This window comes from Arachis duranensis, unplaced genomic scaffold (genome assembly GCF_000817695.3).
Source record: "Arachis duranensis cultivar V14167 unplaced genomic scaffold, aradu.V14167.gnm2.J7QH unplaced_Scaffold_124770, whole genome shotgun sequence".
In the NCBI taxonomy this organism is placed as follows: Eukaryota; Viridiplantae; Streptophyta; class Magnoliopsida; order Fabales; family Fabaceae; genus Arachis; species Arachis duranensis.
Genome location: NW_026263905.1, coordinates 4063 through 16974, shown reverse-complemented (window position 1 = coordinate 16974; position 12912 = coordinate 4063). Strand labels below are relative to the sequence as shown.

At 34.8% G+C, this 12912-nt stretch overlaps 1 protein-coding gene across 1 annotated transcript; it reads right to left on the bottom strand.

Moving 5' to 3' along the window:
• Positions 1-4545: 4545 nt before the first annotated feature.
• On the bottom strand, positions 4546-5455 carry LOC107472490 (uncharacterized). The gene is made up of 2 exons (XM_016092014.1): positions 4978-5455; positions 4546-4805 (listed from the first exon to the last, which is right to left on the bottom strand). Exons 1-2 carry the CDS (start codon positions 5453-5455, stop codon positions 4546-4548), a joined length of 738 nt encoding a protein of 245 aa, XP_015947500.1.
• Between the last annotated feature and the right edge of the window lie 7457 nt (positions 5456-12912).

The following is a 12912-nucleotide window of genomic DNA, read 5'->3' as shown; positions in this document are numbered from 1 at the left end:
TCTAAATTAATTTTTAATAATTTTATTTTAAATAAATTAGTACTTAAAAAATAAATATTAACATAATAGTTCATGTCATAATAGTTCCTGTCATTTTATAAAATTAGATAAATTAATTTTAAATAATATAAGAGGATAAATTAATTTTTTTTATTTTCAAATTTTAGATAATATAATTTTTTTATCATATTATTTTTATAAAAAGTAAATAAAATTGACATTTTTTAAATAGAATTATTACAAACTGATTTAAATTATTGTTATTTTATTAGACATTAATACATTTAATATTTTATTTGTCTTTGAATTTTTCTCATTATATCTATTTAAATTTTTTAATATTAATTTTTTCATTCGTTAGAGCTCTTGCAAGGTTTTACGCGTTAGAGCTCCGAGCTGGGCTCCTCCACTATTTGGGAACTTATGGTTTCATGTCACATTTTTTTGCATCAGGCTTAGTCTTCTTCGAATCTTTTTTCGTCCACAACCGGTCAAAAAAGTAGCTTACGCTCTGATCCGAGTAGCATGGGGCTATTGTGAGGGAAGGATGAAAAGAACTTCTATCGGGTCCTGTTCATCTTCTGCGCAAGAGCGCCATGATCAATTTTTCAGTTGGTTCTAACAGTCGATTGCTCTATCACTGAACTAGGCAAGGTTAAATATTCTTGGGTGACCGAATTTTCGATATTCCTTTTTATTTCTCATCAAACGAATGGCCTCAAAATAACAAGGGTCAAGGTCGGCAAGTGAGACGAGAAATTGACAGGAGCCGGCACAAGTGGTGGAGTACTTTTTGTAGTCTTTTGTTATCATTTTTCTGATCTACATTAAATCTCACCTGAATCACCCCATCTCCCCAGAATTCCAAATGAGGATTCCAAATGAGAAAATCCTAAGAGAGCCGAAATTTTAAATTTTAAAATTTTTACAATTTAAATTACATCTTATCTAAATTTTAAATTTTAAAATTATTGTATTTTAAATTTTTAAATTATCAAAATTTTCCAAACCAAAATAAATTGATCAAATCCAAATAGCAATTATTAAAATCAGAATGGATAAAAAAAATAAATTCAATTAATATAACGAATTTTTATTCTTTGAATTAAATTTTATTAGATTAAAAAATAAAATATAATTAATATAATTAAAATTGTAATAAATTATAGTAATTTTATTTTTTAAATTTAATTTATATATATTGTATTTAAAAAATGCTATATAGTGTATAAGGAAAAAATATAAATATTTTTTAATCTTTAAATAATTTAAAACATATATAAACAAATATAAACTATGAAATTTAATCTTTTTAAAAGTTTCATTCAGTGCATACATATTTAAATCCTTATCATTGACCAAATTCTAATGTTAAGGCTTTAAGAGAGTCTACAAAACTTTTATGCGTACATGGATTACACCTTTTTCTTTTTAAGTAGTAGCGATCAATTTTTATTAACAGAGTAACATTTCACGCATCACTTACTTTAATCACCAAAAAAAAAAATTGAACAAAATTTGTATAAATAAATCTGTACTGTAGAATCGCCCTTATGTTAAATATAATTATAAATGCAAATTTAATTTAATTTTCTTATGTATTTCATAACAAATATGTGGGTTATTTCGTAATTGTATAGATCTTGTACCCTTATTAAAATAACATAATTGTGAATCTATAGATATGCGTGGATTAATTTTGTATATTCGGTTGACATATTTTAAATAATATAATATAGTCAATGAGTTATAACTCACATGACATAGTCTATTCATACTCTATTAAGAAGTCGCAAATTCGAATTTTTTTATGTTTGATAAAAAAATAATATAATATATATTCGTGTATGTGTACATAATTAGATATGATATTTTTTTTCTCTCTCCTCTAGTTGTGTTTTCCTCCTCTATCTCGGTAGGAATAGAACTCTAACCTTTTTTGCCCTCTAATTTTTTTTTTCTCCTGATGATTATTCCCAAAGAAGTCAACGTAAACTTTGAATTACTCATTCAATATTCTGTAACGGATAAATATATGGCATGTTTAGGTAACCCCATGGAACAAAAGTCATTATATTGACTTTTGACTTGTTAAATATTTTAAAAATAAAACTAATAATAAAATATAGTAAGTGATTTATAATTTAATTAAGTGCTTTTAGGTTCAAGTATTTGAAATAGCAAAAAAAAAAAAAGTATAGGTTATAGATATTAGATAATAGAAGGTATTTAAGAAGAAAATTGTCCAACCATTTCTATATTCAGATTTCCATTCTATACTATATACACAGAGTATAGAGTATATACATATCATTAAGATCATCTTTGACAAATGTGGATTTATATATTTAGAAAAAAAAATCAGAGAAGGAAAACAAAATATATTGCCATGATTGGCAAGGATAACTGGATATGTGTGTGTACACACATCATCATCAAGCTAAGTACCACCCTAGAAAAGGAAAACAAGGTTTTGCGATTATATTAATATTGCAAGGATAACATACAATAATGTTGAATGAAACATAAAGTATGTATTTACATCATCAAGAATAGGCAGAAACACTAGCTCAAACCTTAATTAGCTTAATCGGATCAAGTATTTACGAACTATTTGAAATTCATGTGCATGCATAGCAAATAAGAGTATTGAATATAATATAAACAACTAGGAAAAAAAAAACACTTCAATATAGTGGTTGGTATTTATTTATGTTGAAGCATTAAAAAAAGAAGAATGATTCTCCTTTTGAAGAAATATTAATTATAAGCATATTTGGCTTATGCGTAATCTTTCAGTATCTGCGTTTTGGATTTTTTTTATTTAAATAAATTAAATAAATATTTTAATTATTGAAATAAATAATTATAAAAATTATTATAAAAAGTCGTTTTTTAACCTTATTTTGTTTACAGTGTAAACGAGATAAAATTGTATATAGTGTAAACGAGATACATGCAAACTTATCTCGTATACACTGTAAACGAGATAAGGCTGGAGATACCTATATATAGATGTTGTTTATAACGAGGTTTTGGGCTCCAGTTTGAACTTTTTGACCACTTTCTCCTCTCTTCTACGAAGATGGCACGCGCAAATGCACGTAATCGAGACATCAACAAGCTAAACGCGATATGACACTATGCGGGGGCAGCCGACTTTGTGGTTTGATTTATTATCTTGAGTTTTATGCAATCCCATATATGTATAGCCATAATTAGAGTACTTGCCAAGAACTAAAATACAATTTATATCATTAGGAATTGATTACTGATAAAAATTAGTAATTCTAGGAATGTGGTTATCATTTTTTGATACTTAAGATTGTTAACTACATAATTATTAATTTAGAGTTTAAATGCTGGGGAAGATGTTTTGTTTAGTTTATTAATTATTTAAGTGAAGTCAAGGTTTGATAGTTAGATAATTAATTACTTTATTGAATGTTTTGATTTCACGTAACGCAATGAGGAAATGTGTATTAGTTAAGAAAGTACATATTAACAGAAAATGTCGGATCGACATAAATTCAGTTAGTACATACGTGTAAAATTCTGTTAAAAAATGTATAGAATAGTCAAGACAGTTTGATATGTTGATGGACCGATACATATTTTTAATTTTTAATAATTATGAAATATTTTTCTTTGGTAAAGGCCTTGCCTACTCCTGCCCCGGCGAGTGAGTCACACGCTTCCCCCATTCGACGCCATCGTCCCGTATCTGAGAAAGGTTGGATTCAGCGACATGGTGCCTTTCAATGATTTCGTATTCGACAACTCCCTTATCACGGCTTTCGTGGAGCGGTGGTATCTGGAGACCCACAAGTTTTATCTGCCGTGAGAACTATCACGCTGCAGAACATGGCATACCATCTTGGGCTACGCACATATGGGGAGCCAGTCTGGGGGTGCTTCCATGCCTTCTTCCGGTGGTACGGCACAGAGACATGGAAGTTGCTGGAGCGGCTGCTTGGTGCCAGGCCCCCCAATGGTTCTACAGCAGGGCGCTCAGAGGAAGGAGCCATTCTCGCTGAAGCTTACATGGCTATATGATCTTGTCCGCCATATTCCATAGATGAACGAGTCGGAGACATTCCGATAATATGCGAGGTGTTACATCTTGTTACTGATCGGGGGATACCTGATAATGGACAAGTTGAACAACTTGGTCCATCTACGGTGGCTACCAATGCTTCAGCACTTTCAGCAGTGTTGTGGGTTGTCTTGGGGCTCGGCGGTGCTTGCATGGACATACCACTCTGTCGGACTTTCTGTAGAAGGGTTTGAAGTGATAGCTCTACCGGACTGCACCTTGCATGACAGAGATGCTGACGGACGGGTTGGACTGTATCAACGGCAGGATGACCTTGTAGATGAGGCTGCTGTCCAACTGTCGATGGTCTTGGGACATGCTGGGTGCTAAACAAATATGCGCTCCACCAATCCTTTGGACCTTCCTAATGAAATAAAACATCCATGGTTGGAAAATACTCAATATATAGCAATCATAAATGAGTAAATACGCGTCAATTAAACTTGAACTCACCAGTATTCGAGGTTCTGTCGGAGCGCAACATGGAGACTCCATGGACATCCATTTGCAGCTTGACGACAATACACATGGTACTTTAATCGGTCTGATTTGACCACTCGGTACTCAGCACTTCTGCGAATACTATAGTTCTTCACACCCTGCATTACTGCATCTCGGCATTTGAATCTGTGGTCAGCCCGAATCTCTACCCAACCATCTAGGTTGTAATACTCTTCCCCGGTGTTGGAAAACAGAGATTTATCATGCACTACATCCAGATCCAATGTATGATAGTGACTTTATACATCTAATAGCACTGGAATCAGGTGGGGGCGGGGGGCAAATCATAGCGCACAGCTGTCTCGACCGGCGTCTCCGGAACAAACTCCTCCTCATCATTATCTTTAGAAGAATTACTATCAGTGCTATCCACAACGTACTCTTTGTCGAAGTCTTCCTCCCCCACCTCCAGTCCTCCATGTCTTTCACTGAACTAGAAACATGAATCGGTGGTGGTGCAAGAGGTGGGTAATCCTGCACAAATGTCGAGTGTACAAAACCACCACCACCAACATCACCAACCTCGGCAGAAAGCTCCATCACTTGTTCCGCCATGATTCTCCCATGGATGTCAAACATGAGTCGCACTTGCTCGTCACCCTGGAGCCGAAATAGTCGAAATCGGAATACTCCACTACCCAACGATGCTAGCAACCTGTACTCCACCCTTCCGATCTCTCTTCTCCCTATGCCATCAAGGTTGGTCAATATCAAACTCTTTAACTCAGACAACAAACTTATGCATCGAGTGTGCAATAGTAACGAATTCTCACACTCAAATATCACCCTATTGTCGCTGTTTCTCATACGACAATTGGGGTACACACAAACAACCAAATATTCACTATTATTGGACATTTTTGCCTACTCTTTGTAAGAAAACTGAAGGAGAAGAAGAAATAAAATGTATGTGGAGAATGCCAAGGGTTGCACATCCTCTTATAACAGTTGAAAATTTGCCTTATAGTATCTCGTTTATACTGCAAACACATTAATTTAATATGTATCTCGTTTACAGTGTAAATGAGATATATATACACGTGTCACGTGCACATACCGTATCGCGTTTATAGTGTAAACGAGATACGTACAAGCTTATCTCAGGCTAGGAGATGGATTTCAGTAATAATTTTTATAATTATTTATTTTAGTAATTAAAATATTTATTTAAATAAAAAATCCTCTGCGTTTTAGTCACCATTTTCATTATACCAAAAATTTGAAAAAATATATATAAGGATTGCAGCTCTAGTCAACTAGGAAAAAAGAAAATTATATTAATATTCAAAGAGTCACCATAATTTTAATTTATTTTTTATTTTTATTCACAATAAAAAACATAACCACACAAATTTTTATTCCTCCTTCCGTAATCGCACACTGCGTCGCCCAACTGGCGAGTCTTGCCACACCTGTATCATTATTCGTGTTGCTGACCAACACTATAAGAAAAAGCTGAGTACTATTAGATTTAGCGTCACACATTAGCATCGATTTTATCGGTAGATTTATTGACGGTTTAGGTGTGCAATTTGTTAGGTCAAATTATTATCGGTGAATTTTTGTTTATGATGATAAATTCGTGGGTAATAATTAAAGGAAAAACGAAAAAAATAGGCGCAAAATGTAGCGTGGAATTTATCATCGTATTGTTGTGATGGTAAACACATTTAGTGGAACGATGTGTTTTGGTGACCTACAACGCATTACAGTCAGATTTATCCGCCGATGAATTCGACGGTAATCGTGCTGTAAATTCGAACTACGGACCCTTTTCCCTTTCATTTCGAATTTCTCTCTCTTTTTCTCTCTAACCTCTCGCCTCCCACTCTCTCTCTAACTCTCTCATATCTCATCTCCGTCAACACCTCTCTGGCAGCTGCTGTCCTCTCCGACAGCCCCCTTTGACGGCACCTTCAGGTAATGCTTCTAAACTTCTAAAATAGGATTAATGTCTGAGTTTACTTTTTATTATAAAATAGGATTTGTGTTTATTATTGTTGATTTGTGTTGATTATTCATGTTGTTTAGTGAAGTTTTCACTATATATTTTTTATTATTGTTGATTTAATTTGTTATTGATCTTTAACTTGAAAATTATTTTTGGTGCTTTAATTTTTTTTCAAGTTGCTTGCTGCTTTAATTTAGTGATAATTTATAGAATTTTTAAAAATTAGTTTAACATGCTATTATGTTTGTTGAATTTGAATTTGAATTTGTTTAGATTGGATTAAGGTTTGAGCTTACTTATTATTATAAAATAGGATTTGTCTTGATTATTGTTGATTTGTGTTCATTATTCAGGTTGCTCAACAAAGTTTTCATTATATATATTTTTTATTATTGTTCATTTAATTTGTTCTTAATTTTTATGTTGAAAATTATTTTTTGGTGTTTTAATTTCCCTTTTAAGTTTTTTGCTGCTTTAATTAGGTGATAATTTAGAATCAATTAGAGAATTTATAAAAATTAGTTTAATATTCTGTTATGTTTCTTGAATTTAATTTTAAATTTGTATGGACTGGATTGAGATCTGAACTTACTTTTTATTATAAAATAGGATTTGTGTTTATTATTGTTGATTTGTGTTGATTATTCATGTTGCATAGTGAAGTTTTCATTATATATTTTTTTATTATCGTTCATTTAATTTGTTCTTAATCTTTAACTTGGAAATTGTTTTTTGGTGCTTTAATTTCCTTTCCAAGTTTCTTGTTGCTTCAATTAGGTGATAATTTAGAATCAGATAGAGAATTTATAAAAATTAGTTCAACATGTTATTATGTTTTTTGAATTTGAATTTGAATTTGTTTCGACTACTTTGTGCTTTAATTGAGTTCTGATTGATGTTGTAGATTGAGGTTGGTTACATTTGTGGGAACCGTAAAGGTGGATATATGTCCAATTATAGGGGAGGTTATGTCAATTTTTTTTAAAATAATGTTGAAGAATTTCTTTGTATATATGCTGACTAGTATTAATCGGTATTCTCTTTGCAGACATGGCGACAAGTAGCAGAGGTGTCACGAGTCAATCTCGTGGTCATGGTAGAGGGAGGGTTTTCACTACCGGTATCCTAGGGACTTCTCGGTCATCGCCTTCTACCCTGACTACCCCGTAGACCCATGTGATGTCACAGATGGGTCCATTGGACTAGCAGTACATCATAGTCCTGAACTCCAACTACGTGGCTCCTTCTGCTATGCACATGATGCACTACTATTTTGTGGTACATTTTGTCTTTAATTTAGGTGGATTTTATCCATTTTTCCTACATTTATTCAAGGAAATAGCATGGTTTCATAATTTTCTCCTAATTTGTGCTTAAGTGTGAAAACATACTTTTTAGGCCTTTAATTGGTTAATTTTAATTCACCTTTGATTCCACTAGATGTCTTGATGTGTTTGTTAGTGAATTCAGGTTGAAAAAGCTAGGAATGGATCAAAGGAATGAAGAGAAAAGCATGCAAAGTGGAGAAATCATAGAAAATCAAGGATTTGGGATGCATTCATCGACAATATATAATTTGTCATAACTTTCTCGAAGCCAGGTGACACAAACGCATGGATCACGCAGATGTGTGACCTGGCAAAAACCCAATCCACGCTAACGCGTGGACGACACTTCCGCGTGACTTTGCAGCGACCTGTACGAACCAAAAATTGTTGGGGGTGATTTTTGGGCTATTTTTGACCTAGTTTTCGGCCCAGAAAACATAGATTAGAGGCTATAAAGTAGGGGAATGGATCCATTCATCAGGATACGAAGACAACATTCATAATTCATAATTTTAGGTTTTAGATGTAGCTTTTAGAGAGAGAGAGAGGCTCTCTCCTCTCTCTTAGGATTTAGGATTAGGATTAGGATTTAGGATTTCTATTATGATTAGGCTACTTTTCTTCATTCCATGTTCACTGTTCTTTAATTTATTTTCTCTTCTACTTTTATTTACTTTATCACTTAGTTTATTTACTTTCCCAATTTGATTTATGAATTTTCCCATGTTAGAATTAATATCTTTATTTAATATAATTTGAGGTATTTCAGATTTATGATTGCTTTCTTTAATTTATGTTATTGATGCTTCTAATTAATCCAAATTATTTTCATTCAAGCAGATTCTCTTTCCTTTTGGCTTTGGTTAAGTAATTGGTGACACTTGAGTTGTCAAACTCAGTTGTTGATTAATAATTGAAGGTTGCTGATTAATTTGGATCCCTCTAAAGCTAGTCTTTCCATAGGAGTTGACTAGGACTTGAGAGGAATCAAATTGATTTGCCCACTTGACTTTCCTTTATTTAGTAAGGGTTAACTAAGTGGGAGCAACAAACAATTCTCATCACACCTGATAAGGATAACTAGGATGGGATTTCCAGTTCTCATACCTTGCCAAGAGATTTTTTAATTTTTAATTTATTTTTCTCGTCATTTAAATTACTTGTTCCTTATTTCAAAAACCCAAAATATACTTTTTTCATAACCAATAATAAATACACCTCCCTGCAATTCCTTGAGAGACGACCCGAGGTTTAAATACTTCGGTTATAAATTTTATTGGGTTTTGTTACTTGTGATAACCAAACTTTTGTACAAAAGGATTCTCTGTTGGTTTAGAAACTATACTTACAACACGATTAATTTTATGAAATTCTTTACTAGCAAGAATCCGTTTATCAGGCCAGAAAACTAGAAGATGCACTTTGGGCATACAGAACAGCATTCAAAACTCCTATTGGGAAGTCCCCTTTTCAATTATTATATGGCAAATCTTGTCACCTCCCTGTAGAGCTTGAGCATAAAGCTTTTTGGGCCACTAAACTCCTCAACCTAGATTCTCAAGCAGCAGGAGAAAAGAGGTTATTACAATTAAATGAGTTGAATGAGTTTAGGCTAGAAGCTTATGAAAATGCTAAGATATACAAGGAAAAGACTAGGAGGCGGCATGACAAGAAGATCTCAAAGAAGGAGTTCAAACCAGGACAGCAAGTGCTCTTGTATAACTCCATGCTCAAAGTTTTTCCTGGCAAGCTCAAATCCAAATGGATCGGTCCTTACTTGGTGACAAAGGTTCTCCTTTATGGAAGCCTTGAATTGTTAGATGAAGCAACAAAGAGCCATTTCACAACAAACGGTCACAGGGCAAAGCCTTACTTGGGAGGTCAATGGGACAAAGAAAAGGAGGTTCAGAACCTGAACTGAGCAAGAATGAAGGATGTCAAGCTAATGACAATAAAGAAGCGCTTGTTGGAAGGCAACCCAACCTGAGGTAGTTCCCTTTTCATAGCTATTTCAATAAAAAGGTTAAGTAAATTCATCTGTATTGTAAGGAGCTAAGTTTGGTGTTGCACACCAAAACAATTTAAGGGAGAATGAAGGATGCTAAGTTTGGTATTCCACCAAAAATCTCATTTAAAAACACATGTTCACCTTCTGCATAAATAATTGCTAGCTCCAAGGAATCAGAGAAACTACTTAGCCATTGTCTGCTTTCTAGTATTTAGTTTTATTGCCTTCAGCAAAGACAAAAGGGTTTCACATATGGTTGAGTTGATGCATGAGAAACATTGGCAAGGGACTAAGTTTGGTGTTTACACACCAAAGTAAGTTCAAAAGCCCATAAACAATTTTTGCATACTAACCAGTTGCCTAAGGGCTTGAGAGACAAGCAACTTCTAAGGATTATGCAGGAAAACATTCAATCTGTGAAAGGGATATGCATCATCATCCAAAGGAGGAAAAGATGAGAGACAGTCCCAACAGGTTGTATTAACACTTAATCCTTGTTGCTCTGAATCATTTTAACTTGAGAATTCCTATATGTCTTGCTGAAGTGTTCAATTAAGTGCAAGTGGATATCTGCTAAGAATGCTAGGATCTGCATAATGCTTGTCAAAACTCATTAGCTTGAAGTTTTTTTGTTTCCCTTCTGCATAAATAAAAGAAAAGTGTTTGAAATAGAAAGTAAATGTCCAATGTTATAGAAATTAGAATGAAATTCAGTGGTGGTGTTTGTTTGATTTAATGAATAGCTCAAATAACAAAAGCTGCAAAATAAGGTGTTCTTTGTAGTGTGAATTAAGTTGCTGCTATAAAGTCTAATTTTAATGAAATTTTCTTGAGAATAAAGCAAAACAAAAAGACAAAGAAAAAGAAAAGCCAAGAATTGGCAAAGAAACAAACAATAAGGCTAGACACCAATAGCTTGGACCCTAGGACATATGCCTGTGGTGCTTTTGTACTAGGATATGCTTGGACAAGTAGATTCTGAGGAGTATTTTGAAACTTGGCCACTTATATCAACTAATCTGGGATTGCCAACTGAAAGTCCACTATCAAGAGCAACCTAGCTACAAAGCATTTAGTAATCCAAAGAGATACTGGGCATCAATGCTTCTAGGAAGAAATTGTGAGCCATGTGTCTGTGGTGAAGAAATGTTGAGCAAAATTGAGCCAAAAGGGCTGCTGCAACATTTGACACAAATCCTTCATTAATAAATAAGCTTCCTAAGCAAAGTAAAGAAAGAAAAAGCTAGCAAGGGATCAAGCAAAAACAAGACATTATAGCAGCAACTCTAGTGAATCTTTAAGGAAACATTTTTTATCTGTCAGCAAGTAATAAATGAGCTACATTTGTCTGCATAAAATCCCATGAACCAAGTTCAATTATCTGCTAAATAAGGACATGCATGCTTCTCTGTTTTATTTCATTTCCTCTTCTGTTTAGAGCTTTCCTGGGGATAAGCAAGGTTTAAGTTTGGTGTTGTGATGACAAGTCATCTTATGCTAGCTTTTCAAGCATTTTTCACTTGTTTCATTAGGTTTTATGCACTTTCGTGTATTGTAAGTAAGTAATTTGGAGTGGATTTGCATGGTTATGTTAAATCAATCAACCATCCTTTATTTGACACAAAATCATGAGGTTTAAGCTAAAATTAGTTGGTTTTTGAATGATTTATAAACCTTGTGAATTTGATGATGCTTTGATTGGATGTTTTGATTACTTGTAGGTGAAGAAATGATGAAAAAAAGGAAAAAAGGAATCTTAGAGCACACTTTGGACCTTAAGTCACGCTTTGAAAAGTGTGACCCAAGGCACAAAAGCGTGGCGTTCAACAAAGGAGCAAGGGCCATAGAAGGCCATAGCGCTTAAACATTTAGCGCTGTGATGCAATTGCATATTTGTTATATTAGCTAGTTAGTTTAGTTGGTTTTAGCTTAATTTCACTCATTTTCTCTAAATAAACAAGTCCTTTTATGAGTTTTGTCTTCATGCATGAGAATACCAAGGACCATGTTGATTCTAGCCAAATTCATGCAAATGATTTAAGGAATACATATATGAATGAGTATGAATGAATCTCATGAAATTTATTGCATGAATTGGTAAGAATTTGAAGCTATTTCCCTTGTTGATGATAGGTTATGAAACAAGAAAGCATGGAAGCAAGAATGATGCAAGCTGGGCAAGAAGAAGAAAAGTTGTTGGCGTTGCCAACTTGGAGAAAGGGGGCGTTGTTGAAGGCAACGCCAGGCAGCCCTGGAGAAGCAAAAGTTGGCGTTGCCAACTTGGAGAATGGAAGGCGTTGTTGAAGGCAACGCAAGGCTAGCAAGGCTTGGCCCAGGAAAAGGAGATGCACGTTGCCAACACCAAGTTATGAAGGCGTGTTCCTTGGCAACGTAGCAAGTAACTTTGGCACTAAAGGGAGCTCGAGCACGTTGTTGAGCTAGGAACCATGGGCGTGTTCTAAGGCAACGCCAGGAATGATTGCTTGGCTAGGCACCAAGTCCTGGTGCCAATCAAGTTGCCAACGCCAAGTCTTGGTGCCAATCAATGGCTAGGCACCAAGTCCTGGTGCCAATCAAGTTGCCAACGCCAAGTCTTGGTGCCAATCAAGTTGCCAACGCCAAGCAAGTCTGCCAACCACGTTGCCAACGCCAAGCAAGGCTGCCAACCACGTTGCCAACGCCAAGCAAGGCTGCCAACCAAGTTGCCAACGCCAGGAAAGGTTGCCAACGCCAGGAAGGGCTCGAGCACGTTGCCAACGCCAGCTTCTATGGGCGTGTTCAATGGCAACGTGGGAAGCAATGTTTAGAGCCTTGAAGAAGGCTCGAGCACGTTGCCAATGCCAGCTTCTATGGGCGTGTTCAATGGCAACGTGGGAAGCAATGTTTGGAGCTAGGAAAGAGCATCGAGCACGTTGCCAACTCAAGAAAGCATTGGCGTGTTTGGCAACAACGCCAGGAAGGGCTCGAGCACGTTGCCAACGCCAGCTTCTATGGGCGTGTTCAATGGCAACGTGGGAAGCAATGTTTA